General features: G+C 36.0%; 6 protein-coding genes across 11 annotated transcripts; 3 read left to right on the top strand and 3 right to left on the bottom strand.

Moving 5' to 3' along the window:
- Positions 1 to 2,195: 2,195 nt before the first annotated feature.
- On the bottom strand, positions 2,196 to 5,218 carry LOC104703409 (katanin p60 ATPase-containing subunit A1). The gene is made up of 7 exons (XM_087464562.1): positions 4,866 to 5,218; positions 4,113 to 4,581; positions 3,575 to 3,772; positions 3,157 to 3,401; positions 2,923 to 3,081; positions 2,740 to 2,827; positions 2,196 to 2,656 (listed from the first exon to the last, which is right to left on the bottom strand). The coding sequence occupies exons 1-7, from the start codon at positions 4,991 to 4,993 to the stop codon at positions 2,375 to 2,377; spliced, it is 1,569 nt and encodes a 522-aa protein (XP_087320688.1). The 5' UTR covers positions 4,994 to 5,218; the 3' UTR covers positions 2,196 to 2,374.
- A 1,368-nt stretch (positions 5,219 to 6,586) lies between these two features.
- Positions 6,587 to 9,405, bottom strand: LOC104714344 (aromatic aminotransferase ISS1). Of its 2 annotated transcripts, XM_087464561.1 has the most exons (9): positions 8,993 to 9,100; positions 8,680 to 8,881; positions 8,525 to 8,572; positions 8,239 to 8,367; positions 8,075 to 8,134; positions 7,826 to 7,982; positions 7,572 to 7,737; positions 7,384 to 7,492; positions 6,587 to 7,300 (listed from the first exon to the last, which is right to left on the bottom strand). In XM_087464561.1, the coding sequence occupies exons 2-9, from the start codon at positions 8,743 to 8,745 to the stop codon at positions 6,848 to 6,850; spliced, it is 1,188 nt and encodes a 395-aa protein (XP_087320687.1). In that variant the 5' UTR covers positions 8,746 to 8,881; positions 8,993 to 9,100; the 3' UTR covers positions 6,587 to 6,847. The 2 variants fall into 2 exon arrangements, with proteins under 2 accessions (XP_087320687.1, XP_010429976.1); XM_010431674.3 differs by having other exon boundaries at positions 8,680 to 9,405.
- Positions 9,406 to 11,926: 2,521 nt separating this feature from the next.
- LOC104715995 (cyclin-A2-4-like) lies at positions 11,927 to 15,603 on the top strand. Its single transcript, XM_087464560.1, has 11 exons — positions 11,927 to 12,146; positions 12,990 to 13,337; positions 13,434 to 13,656; positions 13,749 to 13,885; positions 13,966 to 14,058; positions 14,144 to 14,277; positions 14,363 to 14,515; positions 14,605 to 14,638; positions 14,733 to 14,882; positions 14,988 to 15,122; positions 15,254 to 15,603. The coding sequence occupies exons 2-11, from the start codon at positions 13,062 to 13,064 to the stop codon at positions 15,311 to 15,313; spliced, it is 1,395 nt and encodes a 464-aa protein (XP_087320686.1). The 5' UTR covers positions 11,927 to 12,146; positions 12,990 to 13,061; the 3' UTR covers positions 15,314 to 15,603.
- A 79-nt stretch (positions 15,604 to 15,682) lies between these two features.
- Positions 15,683 to 18,654, top strand: LOC104714343 (D-glycerate 3-kinase, chloroplastic). The gene is made up of 12 exons (XM_010431673.2): positions 15,683 to 16,116; positions 16,461 to 16,846; positions 16,950 to 17,029; positions 17,109 to 17,160; positions 17,259 to 17,300; positions 17,397 to 17,475; positions 17,560 to 17,591; positions 17,707 to 17,775; positions 17,857 to 17,931; positions 18,014 to 18,130; positions 18,218 to 18,268; positions 18,371 to 18,654. The coding sequence occupies exons 1-12, from the start codon at positions 15,882 to 15,884 to the stop codon at positions 18,512 to 18,514; spliced, it is 1,362 nt and encodes a 453-aa protein (XP_010429975.1). The 5' UTR covers positions 15,683 to 15,881; the 3' UTR covers positions 18,515 to 18,654.
- A 582-nt stretch (positions 18,655 to 19,236) lies between these two features.
- LOC104714342 (auxin-responsive protein IAA15-like) lies at positions 19,237 to 20,947 on the bottom strand. Its single transcript, XM_010431670.3, has 4 exons — positions 20,471 to 20,947; positions 20,167 to 20,357; positions 19,940 to 20,036; positions 19,237 to 19,736 (listed from the first exon to the last, which is right to left on the bottom strand). The coding sequence occupies exons 1-4, from the start codon at positions 20,680 to 20,682 to the stop codon at positions 19,691 to 19,693; spliced, it is 546 nt and encodes a 181-aa protein (XP_010429972.1). The 5' UTR covers positions 20,683 to 20,947; the 3' UTR covers positions 19,237 to 19,690.
- A 1,807-nt stretch (positions 20,948 to 22,754) lies between these two features.
- Positions 22,755 to 25,298, top strand: LOC104714338 (E3 ubiquitin-protein ligase At1g63170). 5 transcript variants are annotated; one of them, XM_087464556.1, is made up of 6 exons: positions 22,838 to 23,105; positions 23,368 to 23,436; positions 23,562 to 24,253; positions 24,335 to 24,460; positions 24,547 to 24,826; positions 24,974 to 25,298. In XM_087464556.1, the coding sequence occupies exons 3-6, from the start codon at positions 23,580 to 23,582 to the stop codon at positions 25,136 to 25,138; spliced, it is 1,245 nt and encodes a 414-aa protein (XP_087320682.1). In that variant the 5' UTR covers positions 22,838 to 23,105; positions 23,368 to 23,436; positions 23,562 to 23,579; the 3' UTR covers positions 25,139 to 25,298. The 5 variants fall into 5 exon arrangements, with proteins under 5 accessions (XP_010429961.1, XP_010429963.1, XP_087320682.1 ...); XM_087464557.1 differs by having other exon boundaries at positions 22,840 to 23,058; XM_010431659.3 differs by lacking the exon at positions 23,368 to 23,436 and having other exon boundaries at positions 22,755 to 23,105; positions 23,437 to 24,253.
- The last annotated feature ends 15 nt before the right edge of the window (positions 25,299 to 25,313 follow it).

The raw sequence follows: 25,313 nt of genomic DNA, 5'->3' as shown, positions 1-25,313 counted from the left end.
TTTACATACTATTTAAAATATTTAAAACTCTATTCAAATATCAAACCAATAATAACGCATAAAAAATTAGTGAATTGTTTTCAGAAATTTGGAAGAAAAAGAAAAAAAAATGCACTTTGATTTTTTTTTAAAAATATGTAAGAAAGAAAAAATCGTCTTTCTCCTCACATTTTCCCATCTTTTTACTGAAGTTATCATTTTCACACTCATTATATGTATTTGATTTTGTCTTTTCACGTCCATCTGGCTCTCACTAGTGACAAACTTCGAAATAGATTTTCCAATCTTGATTCTCGTGGCTCCTTCCCTAGTTGTTATTCGCAACATAAAATGCACTAATAAATGATATGGGTCGCCCTTACAACCGAAAAACAGGTCTAAAAGGAACCAAATTATGATGGTAAGACTAACCATAACCAAATTAAAACGTTCGAGCACCGTAAACATTCCACAAACAAAAACCATATAGTAGTATTATATCATACACATGTATGGAAAACACGTCGATAATACACAGAAGTACATGACATGGATATGCATATATCATCATCACTTGCAATTCATCTGCACGTCACGTGTTCTTCTCATGGTCATGCTTTCCACATCTATTTTCCACATTATATTCACATCAATATCGTATAAATCTTTTACGTATTTTGTTTGTTTGTGTTGGGTCAATTCGATATCGAACATATATAATAACAACACATTGAGGAGTTGAAATGCGTTTTTGACATGGTTGATAATTGTCCACGTTGAATAAACTCCCATCTTACGTACATATTCTTTCGACTTGTTTTTTATATATATTATTTTATACATTATTTCTGAAACACCACTGAAGATATGTCGGACCTCTAACACTCATAATCTTTTCAACGCACATCACTAATTATTAGCCAATCACATACTCACAATGTTAGTAAACTTGACTAATACCCTCTACCCAGTAATTTATCTCTACAGTCGGAGTCCCAGTAATTATATAGTCTTATCGGTTAACTGAATCTGACTTTTCTTTTCAGGCAATTCATGCATATATGTATATCGTCTTTTTTCCTTGTTAGGAAAAGAATATTGTATAAAGCAGGTATAAGGTGTGGTATATATCATACATTCTGAAAATAAGTATCTTTTTCTATTGGTCGGAACAATAATTCACATTTGTAAATATAGATGAGAGCTAGCAGCTTTTAAGATTATTATATCAAAAGAGGTCAAATGACATTTTCCAATGATAACAGATAACTGTATGAGGAAACACGAAAACTTCTGGCAAAATTTTGAAGATCGAGGGCAATGTAGATGGGATTTCGGGTGATAAAATAATGCACCTAACAAGCCAAAATTTGCCAAACCCATCCATGCATCTGATCTAGCTTTCTTTTATTGATTGATTTATTATTGGGAAGTGAGATATTTCGATCTAATATGGAGATACTACAATTTAAGGGTTGTCGGAATCTTTAAAACAAAAAAAAAAAAAACAACTGAACTTTTATGATGTAAAGGTGTGATTGGAGGGCAGAGATATGATCTTCTGAAATCTGCATGCTACCAATTATAATAATAATCCACCTCGATCAACAACTTAAAAACATTATGTTATTAATTATGTATGTATGCATGAGGATCATATTCATATCATAGAATTATAGTATACTTATTTTAATTATTTTGTTTTGTAGGCGATAATGATATGCTATATATATAAAAATATAACCACCGAATCACGTAAACAGAATAGAGGAGGGCACGCCCCAACGATGCAGGAACACTCTCGAAACTTGTCTGTCTGATGATAAACGGTGCTGCCTTGTTCTCTTTACATCTTCATCAATTGCAAACTCAGATATATCCATTTCTATTTATATAATAACATAACAGTGAATGTTTTTGTCAACTATCTATAGGGCTAGGGGATATGATTATTAGTTTCTATCATTCCTATTTATCTTTTAAAACTTAATATTTATACAAAATTTTAACATGATTGTATTGGTGAAGAGTGAAGACATAAATAGTGGAGTAGAAGAAAAAAGAATAAAAGAGATCAGACTTAGAATTCAAATCAGATTTTGATCACCGTTAACGTTGTTGTTTCGATAATAAACTTCATTCTGAGATTGTTTAGAAGACCAAGGTATACTTTTGCTTCTTTCTTTTTTCTTCTACTTTACTATGAACCCAAAAAGTAAAAAACCGACGAAAAACAATATCATACGAATCCCATTCCTCTGGAGGTCTAAAATTTAGAAGAAACACAAGAATATAGAGATAAATGACTGGCAAATAATAATAATAATGATAATGATACAATAAACAAACACAAGTGAAAAGGCACACACACATATTTTGACACTAATGGGTTTAATTAAGCCGATCCAAACTCAGAGAGCCACTTCTCGTGTTTCTCGATATCAGAGGAAGACACACTCGGTTGCACTTTTCTGATGGCCTCTTCGAAATCACACATAGCCACTGGATCATTTGAGATATCGTCCTTTGACATGTTCTTTATCTCATCCCTCGTTTTCCCTGCTATCTTACGCCTCATCCCGTTCATCGACGCGTCCCTACATACGTTAGTCAGATCGTCTCCACTGTACCCTTCCGTTCTCCGAGCCACATCTTCAATGTTTACATCACTCGCCACCTGAAAATGTGACCAACACTCATTACTCTAGATTGCATTGTACCAACCAATAGAATCATTTAACAATGTATTCCCCAACTAACCTCAACTGTTCTCAGATTTATATTGATAAGAGCCTTGCGACTTTCAAAATCTGGAAGTGGAATATATATACGTTTTTCCAGCCTCCTCCTGCAACAACATTAACCTCTCAAGAGTCAGCAGTTTCATTAGACTTGAACAAGTCAGAAAGACAGACAGCATTCACTCAAAAAAATATTTGAAACCTGAGAGCTTCATCTATGTCCCAGGGGAAGTTGGTAGCTGCCAATACCATTACTATTTTGCGACTACCGTCTTCATTTGTCGCTGTATTGCTCACTCCATCTACTTGAACTAGGAGTTCTGACTTCACCCTTCTTGACGATTCATGCTCTCCAGAACCCCTGCATCATAACCCTCTATCAATTACACATACATTCAATTCAGTACTGAGGTCTCAGTGTTGTGAGGAAAATTACCCCCGTGAATTGCAGAGAGAGTCGATCTCATCAATAAAAATTGTACTTGGTGCGTATGCCCTAGCCAGATCAAACAGGCATCTGACCATGCGCTCACTCTCTCCACGCCATTTTGAAGCTAATGTAGCAGAAGAGACGTTGAAGAAGGTGGTACCACACTCGGTTGCAACTGCTTTCGCCAACAGAGTTTTACCTGTCCCAGGAGGACCAAACATGAGAACTCCTTTCCACGGTCTTCGAATACCCTGAAGAGAAACAAAAACAATCAAATTAATTATCCTCCATACCTAGAAGATAAAAATAAGGAGTATGGAATTGATGAAGCGGCAGCTTTATTCTGTATGGTTGCTCCATAGTCTAATAATAGTAAAATACAAAATCCAAAGTTAGCAGCGTAAGAAACAGAAAAAAAAAGTACCTGAAAGTATTCGGGCATCCATAAAGGAAGGACAACTGCCTCCTCAAGCAGCCTCTTGGCTTCAGACAAACCTGCAACATCATCCCAACGGACACCAGGAGTTGAGTCCAACACATCCCTTTCAAGCATAGCAGCCAGGTCCTCATCAGGACCCTCATACAGTCCCCTTTTCGACTTCCCCTCTTCAGCATCGCCATTCTGATATCAATTAGGCCAGAAGTTTTATCAGTTGGGGACAATAGGTGGAAACTACTGACTCAATATCATTACAGGAAAACATAAATATCACTCTAAAATTTCGAACTACGGAGTACAGAATTAGACATTCATAAACCGCAACAGACATGTTTGATCTTTGATACATCAGACCAGACCTACTATTATATACCACCAACTTAGAACTTTCAGGACATTATGTTTATTACTAAAGAAAAGTAATGGAAACGGAAATGCCATAGTCTATACATGACTCATTGAAAAAATTTCAAGCTAACATCACTATTTGCAGTGCCCAAAAAGGCAGAAACATATAACTTACCGCAGAATCTGCTTTGGTAGATTTAGAGGCAGCTCCTTTCTTTCCGGCAGTGGAAGAACGGGCACCTGCAGTGGACTTACTAGTAGCCCCACCTCTTCCACCGCGGGAAGCTGAAGCTGTCCGTGTTGTAGGGCCACGAGCCCAAGCCCCATCTTGAGGTGATTTTCTCATACCACTTTGACCAGACCTGGCAGGTCTTCTACTAGTAACATCACGGGTAGGAGGCCTCCACACATCAGGATCATCCATTGGACCACCGGATGAAGTTGGATACTCATCCAAAGGCTGAAAAACAAAAGAAGATTTGGTATTGATGGGAGGAGAAGCAGCGCGACGCCCAGTAGGAGCATCTTTAAAAGCTCTCCTCTCTGCATCCAACTGCTTAACAACTTCCGTCTCTTCCATGATGGCTTTTTTAACGTTCATCCATTTCGTCCGCGCCAAAGGATCATCAAGGGTGTTTAAATGCCTAATAAACAGATATACCATCGCTTCAGAACCACCTAATGCAGTAGTATATAAGAGTGTTCTATCTTTCACTACGCACACCAATACAGTTTGTAAGTATAGTCACACCAAAAAAATGCTAACTTTGTTCTAAGGGAAAAAGATAATGCGAAGTAGTAGTAAGCCCATTTCAATTCAATAGAAATCAAAGTTAGCTAGGGATTGAAGAAATTGCAAAAGGGGGTGATACAAAAAAAAAAAAGTTAATAGATTTCGAGATTCAAGAGAAGAAAGGAGCTAACTTACTTGTTGATCTGAGCAATGGCGCCATCGAAGAAGATGACAGATGTGTCATAGGATCCTTCTAATGCGTATTCTCTCGCTAATTTCAAGTGATCTTGTAGACCCGCCAACGAATTACTACTACCAACCATTTTCTTCCTCTCACCTCTTTCTACTCACAAATAGCTTCTGGGTTTCTAAATCAAAATCTAGGGTTCCGAAGCAAGAGCTTGGATCTCGGAGCCCTCAAATTTCTCTTCTTTCTCTCTCTCCGTCTCCGGATATCGGAGATGCGACCCGTCGGCGAAGTTGGAACGGTGAAGTAGAAGAAAAGAAGAAAATGGAAGCCACGTCAAGTCGTTATGATCCAATCTCTCTCTTTATTATTCGGGTTCGATTCAAATTCTAGACCCGGGCCCATTTACGGCCCACTTTCAAACCAATAAAGCCTAAAATTATCGATTTAACTTTTTTTATTCTCTGGGGTGCGTTGAGATTTTCAAATTAAAGTCCACATTATCGACTAATGTTATTCGGTTATTACTTACGTAACTCGAATGTTCTTCGTTCTTTTGAATTTGAAAGAAAGCCTTATAATATTAATAACCGAATAAAGAAGATATTCCAAAATTTTCTTTCCGATTTAGTTATTCAAAATCAGAGTAAACTTTGCAATTTTTGTTGATAGAAATATTCAATGGATAAGTTAACAGAGTTATATATACCAAAGGGAACCAGTATCGAACCATTGGTTTCCCCAATACAATTGACTCTGACTCTAGTATTGCAAAGAAGAATCAGCTATTTGATTAAAGAATAAATAATATTACTGTAGATATTCTTTCGGCATAGCATATAAAATGAATAAGAATATCATTAATAATAGGATTTATCGTTGATAATGAAGTAATAGAAGAATAAGAATGAGCTAAAATAATACTGTCACCATCGACTACCAGCTTGGTAGCAATATTAGCTAACCTGAGATCATCCGTAATAAGGAGAAAATGGTTGGTTTTACCGTGCAAGTAGGCGTATTCTATCATCTACTCAGTGATAAAAATATCTGGAAACCATTGTTTAGAACTCCGGACATATCAAACCTCATATACATGTTATGAACCTCGTGAACAATCCCTAAACCCACTCTTGTATTTTAATGTTTTTTCTTCAATGATTAACTATTTTTATTTTGACTAAATATTTACATTTAAAAATTTGTATAACTTCTTACATGTTAAATTTTAGTTATATATTATCTCCATTGTAATAAGTATATAAAAATTTGATATTTGTATAAGTTTTAAAAGTATTTGTCTAATATCTAACAATATATTGACCAGTTTCAGCATCATATTATCCGAATTAAATTTGATTCTTCATTAAGTCATTATTTTAAATAGAATCGTATTTTATGTTTTTCTTTTTTTCTATCTAGAGAATTTCACACAAGCTGAAGTTGCAAGATTTAATTCATTAATTACTGATACTTTTGTTGTTGTTGTTTACTTTGGTTTAGATTTTTATGTGGATAAGTGATGAGAGAGGATATGGTTTTACTCATATTATTTAGCCATATTCTATCTAAAACTTCAAAATTCATCATTATATTTTCTTCTTACTAGTTAGTTATTCCTTTCAATAATTAGAGATTAAAAAGACTTATGCATATATAAATATATATATATATATATACATGTGATTTGCTTTTCGATTTTGTATTCAAAATCAAAGTAAACTTTGCATTTTTGTTGATAGAAATATTCAATGGATAAGTTATAAGAGTATATACATATACAAATACCAAAGGGATCGAACCATTGGTTTCCCCCAATACAATTGACTAAGCATTGTAAAGAAGAATCAGCTATTGATTATTATTATTGAATAAACAAACAAACACACTCTTTGATTGTTCCTTTTAAGAAACAACACTCTGTAGCTTCAATTAAACGCAAAGTGACCACTCCATCTTTTGAGTTAACAACAACAACAACATCTCACTCTCACTCCACCATTCCACTGTGAAGCAGCTCCTCTAATCCTTTCCTCAGCCTCTCCGCAGCAGCTCTCATTTCTTCCTCCTGCAACCCTCCAAAAGAAACCCGGAGATACCCTGGGCTACCACTTGCACACCCCGGGATCACCACCACACCATGGCGGTGAGCCAGCCACCGCACCACCTTGAAACTATCTCTGTGTCCTTCCGGTAGTTTTGCCCACAAGTAAATCGCTCCTTCTCCTCCCTTAATGTTCTCCTTCCCCAGGGGCTCAAGGGCCTCTTTCACAATCTCCCGGTTCTTCACTAGACCCTTTACCCGCTCTGCTATCCACCCACGACCTTCCTCTAATGCGTATAGACCCAGTCGCTGTGAGATTATGGCTGCACAGATTGGGATGTTGTCTTGAATCTTCACAAGCTCTGTTGCAAACCCATTTAATCTCTCTGAGTAAGCTATCTGCAGGTCCACCAAACGACGTTTTCATAAGATGATAAAATCCCAAATCTAACAGTTGAATAGAATTGGATGGAGGCACTTACGTATCCAAGCCTCCAACCCATCATGCCGTAGGTTTTAGAGAAGGAGAAGACATTAACAATGTGGTCTCCCTCAATGCAACAATGTTTTAAACCATCATACAAGAAATACCTGTGATTTTCAAATCAACATTCAAATCTACATTCAATCAGAGGAGGTCAATGGAGGAATATCAAATGAGAAAACTCACTCGTATGTGTTATCTACAATGAGCCAACACCCAGCATCTTTGCAAATTTGTGAAATCCTCTTAAGAAGAGGTTCAGGGACATAGGTGCCACTTGGGTTACCAGGATTCACAACAGTTACAACTTTGGGAGTCGGTTTAGACTCAGAGAGTGTCTTCTCTAACCAGTCTGGAACAACAAAAAAAAGAGACTCTCACACAAGGAGTCACAAAACTAGAAGATGACTGAAAAAGGGATTAAAAAAGCAAGGACGTGCCTGCGTCAGGATAGAGAGTATCTGGCTGGCCAGGACCAACTAAAATGTTGGTGACACCAGTCATCTGAAAGGCCATGTAGGAATTGAAGTAGTATGGCTTAAACATGACAACAGAATCACCAGCATCACAAAGTGCAATAACAAGATTGACAAACGCCTGCACTAGATACAAAAAACAAGAGACTGAGACTAGAAGCAAAGCCTATACTACTTGATAGGAGTAATCAAACAAAAAAAAGATAGGAGTACCTGATTGGCACCAGCAGTAACCATCACAGCTGATTTGGTTAGCTTGTTTTCTTCACGCAGCTTCAGAGTAGTAGTAGGAAATAGATGGCTTAGCATTTTCTTTTCTTTTTTTACAAAATGAAACCACAAAGTAAAACAATTTGACAAAAACGTCGCTCACATACCTTGTTGAGAAGAGCCATTCTTAACTCAGGAAGACCTTCATCGGGTCCATAAGAGCTAATAGTAGGATCCCAGACAAGCTCCTTGACTTTGTCTAAGGCCTTCTGAGGAGGCTGCCAATGCACAACTCCCTGTAATAATCCATCCCCCACATGAAACATGAGAGACTTATTAAGACTAAACAAATCACGAAACCCCAAGTCTTGATTTTTATTTTGTGTGTGTGTGTGTGTGAGTGTGAACAACTAACTCTTTAAGTAGATGTTGTTTCTAGAGAGGAGGACAAACCTGAGCGAGAGACATAGGGTTCGTCAATTCCTTCATTAATTTCCGAATCTGCACGCAAGAAAAAAAAAAACCCAAACCAATTTATTTCAAGTAAAGAAATGAAAGAAGGGAATAAAAATTGAAAATTAGGAAAAGGAGAAGTACGAGGAAGAGACCTCGACCATGACGGGCAACTCCGTAGCCAACGTTCTCCTCGAAAGCATCATCCCAAACGATCCCATTTTCCGATATATATATATATATATATATATATATATATATATATATATATAAATCTCTCAAAAACACCAACAAACTCGACCAGAGATTTTGCAAAATTAGGGTCCAAACTGTTTGAGATATATATGTATGTGTAAACTGAAAGAAAAAAAGAGAGAGAGAGAGAGAGTTACAGAAGTCTATCTAATCTCCACCTATAAGCTAAAGCTAATGCAAAATTAAAGAGAGGAATCAATCGTTGACGAACACCTAAAAAGAGAGAAACGAGCGTTAAGCACGCCTCATCTTTGTCTTCTTCTTCTTTCACCAACCCCTTGGTTCTTTTTTTACTTTCATGTTTTTTTCCTGTCTATTTCTCTCTCTTTTCTTCTGAGTTTTTTTTATTTATTTTTTTATTTAAGTTATACTATACTAATCTAGAAAAAGCCAAAAAGGTATCAAAACTATATAATAATATTAAGAGATATACTCGTATTAATAATTTGTCCCAAAAAAAAAACAAAAAAGAGTAACGCCTTTCTTTTGATATGATGATCTCGTCGACTTAATCCTCCAAAATTATTATGATCGAGCAGCTTTAAAAATCCATTATTACTCAACCAAGCAGCTCCACGGATTCTCTCATATATTTTTCTTTTGGGTGTTGAGATTTCTTGATTTATGAGTTTTCTTTTCAAGAAAATTTCACATATATAGATAGGCCCTTCATGTTCCCTTTTAATAATGTTATTATTCTTTTCACTTTCATCTAAACGGACATACATATTATTCCACGGCCCATTTTTTGCTGTTCTTACAGAAGGAGCAAATTTATGGATCACATTACTCAAACTTACCTATGCATCCTTATTTCTTTCTCGACTTTTGCTTACGGCCATATATGTCTAGAGATGGGTCTAAAAGGCTGAGGTGGGAAAGTTGGGAGTGTGTTCAAATTATACGAATTGAATTATGGACTAAAGCTTATATTAGATCTGTTTCTGTGTGATTTGAATATTTCTTTCATTTATTTTAGAATTTGAAATTGAAATCGTAGATCTCACTTTTTGGGTCTTTGGATAAAACCGTAAAACGTTATTTATTAGGTCCAACGAAGACTTCTCGTTACGTCCTTCTCACACTTACACAGCTTTAACGCATTACTCTTCTTCTTCTATATAAAACAAAAAAAAAATAAACATATAATATTATAGTTGATCCATACAATGCTCTTTATATTTTGAAATCCAAGATGTCTAGTCCCCCCCTCATCGCATGTGGTAAGTGAGACTATTGCTTCTCTCTAGCTCGTCACTGTGGCTTTTAAATTACTCGTGTGTTGTGCACTTGTGCGCTGTGTCTATATTATAAAATATAGAGATCCTACGGATACTTTTTCCTTGTGTTTTTTTTTGTATTCTTTCTTAGGTTATATCATGTAACATCAGAGTTTTCATATGAAAGTTTTGACTTAATAATCTTTTTGACTTTTATTGCCGTTTCACTTCTTAGCAAAAGAATACACTCAACTTTAACTTTTTGAACACATTTTCAAAAACGAAACCACAACTTAAATATTACCTTTATTTCAAATTCAATTTTCATTTCAAATCTGATAGTATTTCGAACAGTTTTTAATATATTTTTTTAAACAAAGCTAATAATAATGAATAATGAATAATGAATTCTATCAAACAACAAATATATTCTGACATAGCTAAGATGTATGTACCTACAAGTAATCGATCATCAAGCCATATATAATTAAAGTCATGAACGTAACAAAGACCTGAAATGGCAGATTCCACCACTTATATTTATTGTTCACTTCCTAAGGAGTATCTTTTCTTTTTCTAAGTGCCTCCTGCGGATCTACGCATCATCACAGTGATATTATAAATTTCTTTTAAACTAATTTATCCTAGGACAATGAGATCTATTACAGTTTTTATTTTTTGTTTTTATAACTCCTATTATTCTAAAAAAAAAGTGGATTTGTAGAACGTTTTAGTAGCGGAAAGATCTCTCCCTAAATGACCAAGTTTTTATTTCATCTAGATTTGGTCAAAGTAACCGCTGAGAAAATTAGATACTTATAAAGTTTTGTTTTGCATGAAATAAGTAAAAAAGTGTGTTAGCACATCAGTCATCACACAGTGTATGTTCTCTTTTACGAGAGCGTCTTTAAGTATATATATATGCTTTTAAAACGGAGCAAATCCAATATAAATAAAACGGATTCTTTAAAGTTCTCTAGTCTCTACACACCAACAAAAAAAAATTAAAAAGATAGTGTAGAATTTATGGATGGATCCTTTTAGCATGTGGTGTCCAAATAAGCTATTAGGGGAATATTAAAAGAAACATATAGAAACGTAAATATAAATCAGAAGACTGATTCTGGGGTAAACGTGCATTTGGTCTTTGTTTTTATTTTTACTAGTTAGTGTGTGTCTGTGTGTTTTTTTTATATATATTTCAAAAGTTTAAAACTTTACCATTAAAAAAATTAACTGGTGGAATCTTTCTTCAAATCTTCAAAATTTGAACAGATGAGTTTTGTATTTTAATCACTCTTTTCTTTTTACCTTTGAACAACATTTGTGTTGTTTATTCACTTTTATTTTACCTTTGGATGAATAGACACGCTGTCTAGAGTTTTTAACATATTTGCATTTGAACGGTGTAAGTAAATAAATGTGCATGTTATGATGGATACAGATCTTGGAAACCGTAACTATATTCATACCTCTATCGTCCTTTTACTTTTTAAATACCAAAAGTAAATAAATAAATAAAACATTCGAACAAAAGAAAAAGATAAAAAAAAAAACATACAGTTTGCATAATAAATCCTCATTAATAACAACAGGTTAATGGAGAAATGAAAATGACACAGAACCCAAAATAGCAACAGATGATTAAGGTGAAAATAAGGTAAATGATTAGTTACCAAAATCTAAAGTAAAAGCTATGTTCAATCACATACCAAAATTGAAAAATTTAACTACAAATTACTTATAAACTAGTAATAGTTATTTCTTGTTTGTCCCTTATTTCATGGTCAAACTCAAAAACAGTCAATGAGTTTGGTTAGAGAGAAGTATAGATAAACATATTCTTTCTCTAAATATATACTAAAAAGGAGTTTCTATTTTAGCAAAAATGAATATTAAATTATTAATATCTTTAAACACACTGTCTATCCCGCTCACTCACTCAGAGAGACAGACACAGACCTTTTGCATAAAAGCAAATTGACTATACCCAAATTTACTCTCTCGATCTGCCCAACCCAACCAAGCTCCCCTTCTTTTTTTTTTTTTTTTCTTTTGTTCCAACAGCTCCTTTCCCAAACAAAACAACAAAAGGACTCCTTTTTTTTCTTCTTCATTCTTCTTCTTCTTGAAGAATTATCTGAAGCGTAAGTTCCCATCTTCTCCGTTTTAGATTATATTTGTTTTTAACGCCGACCCTGCAATTTTTAAGGCGGTTTTCTGGGATGGTTTCTTGAAACTTTCTCTTCGTTCTTAAAAGTTTTTTTTTTCTCTTGGCTTCTTCATGGGTCAATCGGATTTTCTTGGAATAATTAAAGATAATGTGATAGTTGGTTCCCTTTTACGAACGGATCGAAGATGATTTTTGTTTTTGTTTTAAAGAGATCTTGCTTGTAGCTTTAAAATCATGGGTCTGTTCGTTTTCCTGCGTTTATATTAGTTCCTTTTTTTTGTTCCGATTTCTTATGGGGCATATACAACATTTTTACATAAAACCCATGAAATAAAGAACCAAACTTTACTAATTTTTCCCTTTGACGTTTTCTCTTACAAATTTTATTTCTCCAAATTTTGCGCAGAGTCGCTCCGCTCCGTGTTTGTTACTACTATAAAATTGCTGCGACTTTTTCTTTTTCAAGGAGGCTTTGAGGGTTTTTCTGCTTTACAGTTTCTGATTTTTTTGGTCAGTAATATAAGTAAATTCACAATTGCTCTGTAATTTCACCATGAATCTGACTTGACTTTTATAAAAGTTTGAAACTTTGGAACTTGACGAACTAAAATTGTGTGGTGCAATTCTGGCTCCAGTCGTCGTGAATTATCTGATAAACAACCCTCGTTTAGGAGCATAACTCTTGCTTTCTTTAGGCTAAACAATTTCTCCAAGCTTCCTATATGCATTAGATATAAGTTTGCCTCCGTTAGATCTCTCTGTTTTCTTGCATCTACATACCATTGATCTTCGATTTCTCCTGACTTCAATTCCACAGATCGAGAGGTTATGTGGTGCTAAGCCTCAAGCATTAAAAAGGGGGTGGATCGTCTTTTAAGGGTTTACAATCATGGGAAAGGAGAATGCTGTTTCTGGCAACACCATACGGCTCCATGGTCGCCCTGTAACTCGTGCTCTTGCCTCTGCTCTGCGTGCTTCTTCTAAGCTGATTACATCTTCAGAAGTGGCTGCTACATCACATAACCAGGGACGGGTTCTGAGAGTAAAGTCTAAAAGAACAGACTTGGATGAGAAGAAAGCCAATGCACCTAAGAAGCGAGCTGTTCTCAAGGACATTACCAATGTTACCTACGAGAATTCTTACACAAGTTGCTTCAATGTTGCGGTTGTTAACTATGCAATGCTGCTTCTTAAAAATTGCTACTTTTTATGACAACAAGTATGTTTTTGCTGACAAGTGTTGGTTTTTTTTGCCATTTAGGTGGACAATATCAAGCAGATAAAGAAGGGACGAGCGAGTTCTTCCAAGGTGGCATCTTCTTCGGCTACTTCACAAGTTACAGATGAAAAGGTAGAAGTTGTGGCAAATTCAGCAGGAGGAAGCTTGTCGGATTGTACAGGCACGAGCTTGGGTACAAACGAAGCATCTTATAGCTTTATCGCACAGCCGAGTTCAAGATTGCCTCCAAGACCCCTTGGGACAGGTGAAGTTTACAATTGGTCTGTTGCTGAAGCTTGTGTGAGTGATTTATATAACATTTCTGATGCAGTTGTATTATTGCAAAATGGTTAACAGTTGAAAGAAGTTGTGTTGGAGCAAGTTCCAGTGTGGCAAGTATCCCAAAATTCGTTGACATTGATTTAGATGGCAAGGATCCTCTACTCTGTAGCCTATATGCACTTGATATATACTACAACCTGCGTGTTGCTGAGGTAAATAATCCCTCGGATTTCGAAATTTTACGATAATGCATTCGTGGCATCTGATTCCTGACGACTTGTCAACTTAGCAGCTTAAACGCAGACCATTTCCTGATTTTATGGAAAGGACTCAAAGAGATGTGACTCAGACAATGCGGGGAATTCTGGTTGATTGGCTTGTAGAGGTTAGTTTTACTTCCAAACAGTTTGTTTCTTGCTTGGTTTTGAAGTCTTTATGTCTGATTCTGAGACAACTCTAAAAAATTTCAGGTATCAGAGGAATACACACTTGTACCTGACACTCTCTACCTAACAGTGTATCTCATAGACTGGTTTCTCCATGGAAACTACGTGGAAAGACAGAGACTTCAATTGCTTGGCATCACCTGTATGCTCATTGCTTCGTAAGTTCCTCTATCACATACGAATCAAACAATTCTCTGGTCTCAAACAAGAACTAAAAGAGTTTCTTGAAATGTTGTAATGAAGAAAATATGAGGAAATATGTGCGCCACGGATTGAGGAGTTCTGCTTCATCACGAATAACACTTACACAAGAGATCAGGTGCTGGAAATGGAGAGCCAAGTACTCAAGCATTTTAGCTTTCAAATTTACACTCCCACTTCAAAGACATTCCTCAGGTAAATCTTACCAGACAATGCAAAATGCTTACATCATATGTTTTTGTGTGTGTTTTTGGTGATTCAAAAGTATATATTGGTCTTTGCAGGAGATTTCTTCGAGCAGCTCAAGCTTCTTATCCGGTAATGTACCCTTTTATTGAATATATCAGATCAGATGTATCATAAGAATACATTAAGCAGAAAAACTGAAACCTTTTTGTTTTGGAATCTGAAGAGCCCAAGTCTGGAAATGGAATATCTGGCGAATTACCTAACGGAATTGACGTTAAAAGACTATCCTTTCTTGAAGTTCCTTCCATCGGTGATCGCTGCTTCGGCTGTTTTTCTTGCCAAGTGGACATTGAACCAATCAAGCCACCCTTGGGTTGGTGTTCCTTCTTCATTGTTTCATTAAGACACACAGATGGCTTCTGTCCCACGAATCTTGAACCTCACTCACTCGTCTTTATTTGTTTTGTTTTGGGTACAGAATCCAACTCTTGAGCATTACACAACGTACAAAGCATCCGATCTAAAAGAATCAGTGCAAGCCTTGCAAGATCTACAGCTTAACACCAAAGGATGCCCCTTAAACTCTATACGCATGAAGTATAGACAAGACAAGGTAAATAAAAAAAAAAAAAAAAAAAAAAAAAAAAAAAATCAATTTTGGTTTCATCAAACCGAATGAAGAAGTGTGGTTTGGTTTGAGTCGGTTCGTGTTAACACCATTTTTTGGTTTTTGGCATGTTGCAGTACAAATCAGTGGCGGTATTCAGTTCTGCGAAGCTACCTGAGAAGCTATTCATCTCCTAACACAAGATATCTGTAACATTTGTGATGGTCCGGATCATTCATCATCTGTCAAATAAAAAAAATAGTGTCTTTCTTTTCCACGGTCTTATTATGACCAAGTAATAACCGGACTACCTACTAGTTAGAGTTCGGTTATATTCCGGTTTAGTTTTAGACCTGTTTGGTTCTTCCAAACCTGATTTGTACTGATCGGTAACACGAGTTTTTTTAAAAAAAATTGTAAGTGGGATCGATCGATGTACATTGTCTTTTTTCTTTTTTCTATTTTCAGGCAATATTTTCTGGTCGTATTTTTTTATGTTTCTTTATTAAAAAAAAAAAAAAAAAAAAAAAAGAGTGTAAGAAAGAAGAAAAGTCAAAATGGACAGAGAGGACAGAGCATTAATGACACATTATCCCACGGGGAGGAATATGAATGACTCACATATTATGTGGCAAAGGAAGGAGATTGTTTTCTAAAAAAGAAAATAATAATTAAAAAATTATCAATTTGTTCTTCTTCTTCATTTGCTGATGTGTCGCTCTGCTTTGTGATAGAGAGAAGAGAAAAGGGGAGAAGGGGTCGAAAATGGCGGTGGCCATATCATCAAGTAGCTTGATATCATCGGCATGGCAAGCGACTCTTCAGCATTATAATAATCCCAGAGATTATCCACTAATTCCCCCGTGTCATTCTAATCCTATTTCCAATTCTTTTAATTTCAAAAGACAACAACGTCCTTCTTCTTCCAAATTTAACGACCATGTCCTCTCTTCTTCCTCCTCCAAGCTTTCTCCGATTCCTACCCTTTTCTCTTTCTCTGGTAAACCAATTCTTTTAATTTCTCTTTTAATCTTTGATTCCTCTTTATTGTTTTTTGTTTCAAAGTCTCTTCTTTTCGTCCTGTTTCTCTGATGAATTGTGTTTGGTTATTTGGAAATTTTAGTATAGAAAAATTGAATTTTGTATTCATTGGTTTGCGTTTTCGGCAGATTCCTCTCAAGGGTTTTAAAAAAAAAACAGATTTTTTGAGTTCGTGTGTTAAGGTTTATAGATTGTTTCATCTGTGTTGTCAGAGATCGTAATCTTAACTGCAACTTCAGGTTTTAAGATTGTTGTGGATAGAGTGATGATGATGACCTTCTTTTTTGCATTTTTTACGTGTAGGCTGTGGATGCTCGTGGATTCAGGACAATTCAATGGTTCATGATTATGCTACAAGTTATGGAGGGGACTCCAACAAATGCTACTCGTTACCAACAACAAAAACAGTTGATGTCTCTTCAGTTTCTGATCTTTTTGAGTTCATATGCTCCGGTCCTCTAGTTGACAAGATTGGTATTACTCCTGAAAGAGTTGGCCTTTCTATTGACAAATGGTTACTCTACGGCTCACAGCTCTGCAGACTCTTTCAGCTTAATGAGCTTAAGCTCACTATTCCTCAGAAAGCTAGGCTATACCACTACTATATTCCTGTTTTTATGTGGTGCGAAGATCAGATTGCTCTTCATAACTCCAAGTCTCATGATGGAGATGATGTTCCTCCATTAGTGGTACTACTAACTTGTTTTTTTTCTTTTCTCTTAAGTATAACCTCAAATTAAATGATGGGGTGGATCGAGAGATCTGATAGATGATGTGTGTTTGACAATGCAGATTGGATTTAGCGCGCCTCAAGGATGTGGCAAGACTACACTTGTGTTTGCACTTGATTATCTTTTCAAAACAACAAAAAGGTACAACTTGGTCTGCTGCAACTTAATTCTATCTTAGTCTGTGATTCTTATTACTAATACAAAGGCAATATTATGTCAGGAAGTCGGCGACAGTATCAATAGACGATTTTTACTTGACTGCACAAGGTCAGGTAAGATATCATTATATAAGGTTTTACTTGTAACCTCAGTTGTCTGGATGTTCTTTCTTCTCCGTTTCTTAGCTTCCATCCTTTTTTTATTTATTCAGACTGAATTGAGAGAAAATAATCCAGGGAATGCACTTCTAGAGGTAAACTCATCTTGATAATTCTCAGCATGTTTCTTTTTGTCAGTCTTTTCTTTAGTTTGACAATTATCGTCATGGAGTCTTCTTTGTATCCACCAGTATCGTGGAAATTCAGGAAGCCATGATCTGCAACTCTCTGTTGAAACACTAGAAGCCCTGACTAAACTGACCAAAGAAGGTTTGTTTCATCTTCATCTGTAGGGTTTTATTCTTGTTTTCTATTTTCTTTATTTACCGTTTTAAATTTTTTGATCATTAACAGGCATGAAGATGAAGGTACCTAGGTACGATAAGGTGAGTCACAGCTTTACATTATCTTCTCTGTTTCATCACTTTGTATCATGTACACGTAGAACGAAAACAGAGGAACCTGTTCTTAACTCTTTGATTCATTCTTATTTGGCTGCAGTCTGCCTATAGTGGGAGAGGTGACAGAGCTGATTCATCAACGTGGCCTGAAGTTGAAGGACCTCTTACGGTATTTACCATCTTTTCAAGTGTTCTGTTCAAGGTTACAAGGATATATAAGTCCATTAAAAAGATGTTTGATGATCTCCAGGTTATTCTCTTTGAGGGATGGATGCTTGGTTTTAAGCCTCTTCCAGCTGACGTTGTTAAAGCAGTTGATCCGCAGGTTATCTCAACTCCCTTTAAAACCAATAGAGTCGCGCTATGCAACACATGCTATAATGAAAACTCTCTTTCTCTTTCTGCAGCTGGAGATTGTGAATAAGAACCTTGAAGCGTATTATGACGTATGGGACAAGTACATCGATGCTTGGGTCGTCATCAAAATCCAGGACCCAAGTTATGTATACCGGTGGCGTCTTCAGGTTTGTATATCTGACAATAACAAAACCAATGGTGTTTTCGCTGCGTTTGTCTATACAAACCTGGGTTTTGTTTTTTGGTTTGAACAGGCGGAAATCGCCATGAGGCAGGCTGGCAAAGCTGGGATGTCGGATGAAGAGGTAATAAACTGTTTAGACTAATAATAAGTACACTATAGTAGTGGTTACAGAAGAAAACCCATTTGTTGTTGCTTTAAATGTTGAAATATACAATCTGTGTAGGTGAATGACTTTGTGTCGCGGTATTTGCCGGCGTATAAGGCCTATCTTCCAACTCTTTACGCGGAAGGACCAAGCGGCTCGGACCCAGACCGTGTACTTGCGATAGATATCGATGAAGAAAGGAACCCGATACTTGCAAACTGACAGAGATGCTGTCTCCATTGCCTTAAAAATGTATTACTCTTTGTATGTAAGAGAGAGTAAACACTACGCCAAACGTTTGGCATGCTATTTGTTACAGTACTATACTGAACATATATTATATATATTTTTTGATAATTTAATATTTGTTATTTTTTTTTAAGTTGTGGTCAGTAGTTGTATGTGTGAGATTTAGTGAAGCAGGAAAATCTTGTCTGTCTTGTCGATGTTATCATGTTTGGATCGTGCATGGTGGTCGGCACTGATTAAAAAGTGGTTGTGATTATTCACACTTTTGTTTGTACAGTGGTTTTTGAATAACAATTAAAAGTAACTAAAACAATATAGTTCGACGGCCAAAGAAGTTTGAAACATTTTTAGCATATACACTATATCATCAGAAATAAAATATCAAGGTATTATACAAGAGAGCTTTACTTACAGGTATGATCACATTGTTGACAATATTTATGCAATAGTGATCATAATCTTAAAGCTTTTCGAAGATCTGATGTGTATGTTTACGTTCTGTAAAGTAGAGACACTGTTCGCTTCACATCTAATTAAACTTCACACACCAAGTCACCAACCAAATTGAAAGTACCTTTATTAGTCTCACTATAGTGTGGATATGCTAAATCCAGTCTTCGTGAGACTTAAAGTGAATTTTCTAATCGGGTTTGAATTAATCTTCGTTTACTGTGAGAGCAAAGAACAAGTTCAGATAATTATGAATCGAGAAGATGATGTTGTTTCAATTCCATCAGAACGACAATATAATACAGTATTTGGTTTTAGAGTAAATTTCTAAGATGCAGCAATAAACTTTTCCTCAATATAAAAGCTTAATTTGTAACAAACATTGTAGCAAATCAAACATGAAACTGTAAATCCAAAACTAAATGTAGTAAAGTACTATTTAGATATAATAAATCTTCCATTTATGCGTCTCGTTCATATATATCTCCTGTGCATCTCCAACTTGGTAATTCGTATTGTATGTGTTGCTCAACTTTTTCACCTCTTGGTTTGGGATCGTATCATCTTCACAGCCTAGTTGATTAGCTTGAAGGAAGAGAAGAAAATAATGTAGGCATGCAGCAAAGCTTTCGCGTGATTGTCGAATCGCCCAAGAAAATAATTACTATATGAGGAAAATGAGTTGTACGTCTGTTTTCTCTATCTTTTCATCAACCTCATCCGTTTGCACGATTCCACAAACATCCTGCACAGTATCATCAGTCCCAAGGAAATTTAAGTTTCATTCACCAAAAATAGTGCTAATAATATATATATTTTTTTAAAAAAGGGTAATAAATTTGTTACTTTTTGGTTAAAAAGAGGTAAGAGTATTACATACAGTAATTAAGTTGAGAAAAAAAGGGAAAGTGTTAAAAAGCCAACACAAGTGTAATTAGGGGAACTCACATCCACGGCACATCTCCGACTAACATCCAGTCACCGTCCTTATCTTCGTAAGTAGCCACAAACTCGCCTTTCCTCTCCAACTCCGTCGTCACTTTACCTACCACCGTCCAAAAAACCCACTCTCAAAGTCAATTTACCATAATACCCTCCACTTCGTCAGTTCATCCAAACAAATCAAAATCAAAGTATATTTTTCTTTAACCCCTCTCTCTCTCTCGATCACTTACATATTGTTATTATCCCCTGAAACATGTTTTCTAGAGCGGTGAAAAGCTGACCGTAGCAATCGTACATCTCAAGATCAACTTTTCTGAGATACGCCGCTCCGTCCACTGCCACTTTCACGTATTTCCGCCTCACCGTCGTCGTCACTGTTTTCCTCGCCGTCGCTACCGGCGGCCACCCCACCAACTGGTCACTAAAACCAGGATTAAACAAAGATCAATTTAACATGCATATCTCTATATGTATGCATGTTACATATATGTACATGCAACGATAAAAAAAATTTTAAAAAATAGTACGCCGTACTTAGTTATCATGCTTGCGATATTATTATTATTCTCTTGGTCGTCTTTCATGAGTTTTAAATCACCGGTCTCGAGGAATTTACGTTTGTGTCCGTGCTTTTTTGGACCGTCCGATGTATTTGTCGGAGTGCCGGGCAAAGCTAGGGTCAGCTCAGTTCCTCCAAGATCACCACCGGAATCCGGCCTAACCCTGACGTATTCTTCCGGTGACATTAACTGTCGTCTCTCTATATATCTTCTTAATTTATTTATAAAAGTTTAAGGATAAAAGTGCGGAAAGTGATGAGACAATATGGCACTAAATTTTGGCTTGAGTGTGTATGAGACTGTAAAGGTTTCCAACTTTGGATTTTATAGTCGCTCTCTAGTCTCTATACTTAGTAAGCTAAAAACCTAGTGAACCCTACCTATAATGGACACGTTTCCTGTAACTGGCGGTTTTTATATCTCCACGAAAGCAAGTGAATTAGTTGGTGGTGATTAGCTTCTGCTTCGTGTGGTGTGGGCTCATTTATACTTAACTTAGCATGCATCTCCTAAACTGTCATTAGTGGATTAAAAATTGCGCATGTGTCTGTCGGACATCAATTTCAGTTCCATATAGTACAGTATGATATATCTTCTCGAATCTAGAGAGATCTTCAATAGTGTTATTTTTTTGTCTACACTTTCTTGTCACTTTCCAATTTAATTTCTCGATTAAAATTTCACCATTATATAAATAAATACACACACACATATATATATGTACTATCAATGTCAAAATAGTGCACTCCTAAATTATCCATCATCGTACAGCAACACACTATTTTAAGTAACCGTATTTTATTGGATCCAAACAAAAGAAGATTCTCGAAATATGATATTACTTGTGTATGAGATGGGATAGCTTAAATTCTGTTTTAACTTTATTTCCTATATATATTTCATAATGATAGAATGATAAAGATCTGGAAGCAACATATACGCTAATTGTTATATTATCATTATCGTGTTCTAATTATAACCTTGCATGGACTCCTATTTTAAGATCCCAATTTATATATGCGTATGAAAAAAAAAATTTATTAAATAATTAGATGTTGAAACTGCTACATCAGTGTTGGAAAGGAAATAATAAAATGATGAACATAAACCAATGATGAAAATCATTTCTCAACCAAAAAAATTCATGCTCTGTGACAAATTAAGAGGAAGAAGAAGATAATTATCTGTATTTTAGTGAGAAAAGTTTTTAAAACTACTGTATTAAGTTAACAGTTTCTTTCATATCCGATATAAGTTATCTTTGAAACTGTGCGTATATAACAATAACAAGCCAATTTAATTTCAATTCTTATTTCAAATTAAAGTAGTATAGGTGATATCATAACAGTGAATAAAAGACACGAATCATAGAAAAAGGAGAAAAACGTTTTGAGACAAAAAGAAAAGAGCGGAACATAATTAATTACGAGTAGCAGGGGAATCACGTGACTCTGTTTCTTCATTGTGAAACATTAAAAAAAAAACAAAGATGGCTCTGTCTGTGACACTAAATTCTTAAGACCACAAATAAGGAAGCCCAAATGGGTCCTATTGGCGACACGTGGCGAATTTACCGGTTTACATTGACAAATCCGTGACCGGTAATTCCGGTCAGCCGTTCTTTCGTTTTGTTTTGTTTCGTTTCATTTATATATGATGCGATGCAGCGCATGGAATGAAACAGTTCTAACAAACTTACAGAACTTGGAACTCCTGTGAGAACATAATAAATGATGAATTTGAGGCATTGTGAGACTAATTTTTTATTGGACGAGTGTTAATAATAGAGATTTATTTAGACTTTTCTCTTTCGATTTTGATGTTTAAAAGGACATTTGCTCTCTTCTTTTTTTTTTTTTTCCTTTTTTTTAAAAATGAATCAAATGCGTACATGTTATGTAGTTTACCTTGTGACCTTGTGGATAGTTTAACAATAACATGACATGATAGTGGATTAGTGGTGAGTCTGGTGACACATAGAAGAATTGCGAAACTACTTAAAATCCATATCCTGTAGATAGATTAACAAAAAAAAAAAAACTACTAGTAAGAGTTAAGCCCAAACAAAGCCAGATTTCTTGTGATGGGTCAAGAAAACATCATATGGGCTGGGCTCTATATGGACTTCACTCGTTCAATTTATTAGCAGCTTACCCTTTTTTTTTCTTATCTCTTTTTCCAGTTTTTGTATTTTGTCAGGAAGGAGAATTAGCTAAATGAGGTAATTAAGTGAAGAACTCACCTTCTAAACAAGGAGTAAGATATGACCGTCGGATCAGAGAAGATCCAACGGTTTAGAATATTGCAATAACGAAATCTAGTCAAGTAATCTCATGAGAGAGAGAGAGAGAGAGAGAGAGAGAGAGAGAGAGAGAGAGAGAGAGAGAGAGAGAGAGAGAGAGAGTGTTATTACTTATTAGTAAAACAACAAAAATCACACTCTATCTATCTTCTCCCAAATTACTGCCAAAGCAAAAGCTGAAATAATATCAGCTGCCGATTCATAATTTTGTCTTTAGGCTCAGGAATGAAGAAGAAGAAGAGCACAAGCTACAACTACTAGTAAGAAGAATTCAACAACCGCAGCTTTTTCAATTTTGGACCTTTTGGTAATCATTGAAAGACCGCAGCTTCACCAATTCATTCTTTATCTTCGACTCTTCTTCTTCATCATATTTTCGATTCTTTTGCCAAGTCCGGATTTGTGTTTCAGGACCCTAATTTTATGCAAAGTTTGCTTTTTTATTTTTCTTCTTCTTTGGTTTTGGGGTTTTTAATCAAGATCAGAATTTTATGGATTTGAAAGAGTCAAAATTGTTTGGTGGGTCTTACTCCAAGTTGGATTTTCTTTGTTTTTTGTTATTGAGTTAGGGTTTCCTCTGATGATCCTAAAAGCTATTTGCTTTCTCCTCATGGTCTTCTTCTCTGTGCTGTAACCAGGTGAACCGTTTTACCATTTCTTCTTCTGCCTCTTGTTACGACTTTACATTGGGCTTTCGTGAACGAACGAACGAACAGTAATGCTTTGGAGATATATATTTTGCTGAGAATTTGTTAGTTTTCAGTTTTCGACTTGGATTTAGATGGATGTTTCTTCAACTGGACGACCAACTACATCCCAAACTGATCAAGATCCTTTGTTAATGGACCTCAATAACCCTGATCACATCGTTGATATCACTAGCATTGACTCTTCATCAAGATCTTCCATCGATGACTTAACTCCTCACCTTGTTGAACAAGAGACAACATCATCATCATCATCATCATCAAATGGTGGTACACGACACTTGCCCCATCCATCTCCGTTGACTCCTCCTCAGCAGAGATCAACAACAACTTCTTCTAGGAGAGGAGATGATGCCAATGCTCGCCCTAGGAGTCCTTTGAATTCTGGCCTTTGGATCTCTGTTGAGTTAGTTGTCACTGTGGCTCAAATTGTTGCTGCCATAGTTGTTATGGTTCTCGCTAAAGATGAACATCCAGAAGCGCCGTTGTTTACTTGGGTCGTTGGATATACTTCTGGCTGTATTGCCACTCTCCCTATTCTCTATTGGCGTTTTCGCACTTATAACCGAAGTACAGGGCAAGATTCTTCACAACGTGCTACTACCTCTTCTCAAGGCAATAATAATAACCCTTCAGAGTCCACACCTTATACTGCCGTCTCAGTTGCTCAAGCAGCAGATGAAGAAAACGGCACCGAGTTGAGTGCAGCTCCTAGAAACAATCAAGTTAGGGAAAGCTTAAGAACAAGGTACGCATAGCTTTTTTTATTTTATTTTGATTGGTTTGGTTAGCTAAGAAATCGAAATTGATAAGTGTTTGTGACTTGCAGACTCAACGGTCTGGTGGACCACTTCAAGATGGCCATTGATTGTTTCTTTGCGGTGTGGTTTGTTGTGGGGAATGTATGGATATTTGGAGGTCACTCATCTCCTTCTGATTCTCCTAAACTGTACAGGTACACTCCCTCTCCACTTCATCCTCTCGTATGTCTCCGATTGAACTCTTAGCACTCATGTTTTTTTGTTTGGTTGGGCCCTGCAGGTTATGTATAGCGTTCCTTACTTTTAGTTGCATTGGATATGCAATGCCATTCATACTATGTGCAACCATATGCTGTTGTTTGCCTTGCTTAATCTCTGTTCTCGGATTTCGAGAGAACTTCTCACAAACTAGAGGAGCCACTGCAGAGGCCATCAACACACTGCCTGTCTACAGGTTCAAATCAAAAAGTAGAAATGATTTGGAATTTTCAGAGGAAGGTGAAGGTGGGTTTCTTCTGTTGGGATCCCAAAAGAAACGTCTTATATCAGGGGAGGATGCCGTAAGTAATTACCACTCAGATCTCTTTAGTGTCGGCTGTGGTCACATTTGACTTAGTAGTAGTTTAAGTCAATTGTAAATAGGAGTACAATGTGCCTAGTTAGCCCTATGTTCAACTATTAACTATTGTCTGCATTTGGTTTTGCAGAGCTGTTGCATCTGCTTGACTAGATATGGAGATGACGAAGAAGTAAGAGAGCTGCCATGCTCACATGTCTTCCATGTAGATTGTGTAGATAAATGGCTTAAAATCAATGCGACTTGCCCTCTCTGTAAAAATGAGGTCGGAGAAAGCAGCAGTGCTTCCTCATAGACAAAAGCTGAGGCAAAGAGAGAGTGCAGATTGGATTTGGACCCGTCGTCTTCGATGTGTATAGACTTAAAAACTTGTATAGTTGAGTTGCTGTTTATTCATTTTGTTTGTTGATGAGATGTAACTTTCCAAATCAATAAAATTTCAAATAATGTGTTAATGCAAGAACGTAGAT

Source organism: Camelina sativa, chromosome 9, assembly GCF_030686135.1.
Source record: "Camelina sativa cultivar CO46 ecotype springtype chromosome 9, ASM3068613v1".
Taxonomy (NCBI): domain Eukaryota; kingdom Viridiplantae; phylum Streptophyta; class Magnoliopsida; order Brassicales; family Brassicaceae; genus Camelina; species Camelina sativa.
This window is presented reverse-complemented; position numbering and strand designations above follow the sequence as displayed.

Bases quoted from the DNA above. Each gene is read 5' to 3' on its own strand.
- LOC104703409 (XM_087464562.1), bottom strand. From the start codon at position 4,993: ATGGTTGGTAGTAGTAATTCGTTGGCGGGTCTACAAGATCACTTGAAA. The intron at 3,082-3,156 runs GTAATTTTCCTC...GTTATGATGCAG, and splicing joins TCTCTCTGCAATTCACGGGG to GGGTTCTGGAGAGCATGAAT. The intron at 2,657-2,739 runs GTTAGTTGGGGA...TCACATTTTCAG, and splicing joins TAAATCTGAGAACAGTTGAG to GTGGCGAGTGATGTAAACAT.
- LOC104714344 (XM_010431674.3), bottom strand. From the start codon at position 8,745: ATGGGATCGTTTGGGATGATGCTTTCGAGGAGAACGTTGGCTACGGAG. The intron at 8,573-8,679 runs GTCTCTTCCTCG...TCTTGCGTGCAG, and splicing joins AGTTGCCCGTCATGGTCGAG to ATTCGGAAATTAATGAAGGA. The intron at 8,368-8,524 runs GTTTGTCCTCCT...GGATTATTACAG, and splicing joins ACCCTATGTCTCTCGCTCAG to GGAGTTGTGCATTGGCAGCC.
- LOC104715995 (XM_087464560.1), top strand. From the start codon at position 13,062: ATGGGAAAGGAGAATGCTGTTTCTGGCAACACCATACGGCTCCATGGT. The intron at 14,516-14,604 runs GTAAATCTTACC...TGGTCTTTGCAG, and splicing joins ACTTCAAAGACATTCCTCAG to GAGATTTCTTCGAGCAGCTC. The intron at 14,883-14,987 runs GTTGGTGTTCCT...TTTTGGGTACAG, and splicing joins ACCAATCAAGCCACCCTTGG to AATCCAACTCTTGAGCATTA.
- LOC104714343 (XM_010431673.2), top strand. From the start codon at position 15,882: ATGGCGGTGGCCATATCATCAAGTAGCTTGATATCATCGGCATGGCAA. The intron at 17,030-17,108 runs GTACAACTTGGT...ATATTATGTCAG, and splicing joins CTTTTCAAAACAACAAAAAG to GAAGTCGGCGACAGTATCAA. The intron at 17,776-17,856 runs GTATTTACCATC...GATGATCTCCAG, and splicing joins AAGTTGAAGGACCTCTTACG to GTTATTCTCTTTGAGGGATG.
- LOC104714342 (XM_010431670.3), bottom strand. From the start codon at position 20,682: ATGTCACCGGAAGAATACGTCAGGGTTAGGCCGGATTCCGGTGGTGAT. The intron at 20,037-20,166 runs GTAAGTGATCGA...GGACGGTGGTAG, and splicing joins TCAGGGGATAATAACAATAT to GTAAAGTGACGACGGAGTTG. The intron at 19,737-19,939 runs GTGAGTTCCCCT...GATACTGTGCAG, and splicing joins GTCGGAGATGTGCCGTGGAT to GATGTTTGTGGAATCGTGCA.
- LOC104714338 (XM_010431659.3), top strand. From the start codon at position 23,580: ATGGATGTTTCTTCAACTGGACGACCAACTACATCCCAAACTGATCAA. The intron at 24,254-24,334 runs GTACGCATAGCT...TGTGACTTGCAG, and splicing joins AGGGAAAGCTTAAGAACAAG to ACTCAACGGTCTGGTGGACC. The intron at 24,827-24,973 runs GTAAGTAATTAC...TTGGTTTTGCAG, and splicing joins TTATATCAGGGGAGGATGCC to AGCTGTTGCATCTGCTTGAC.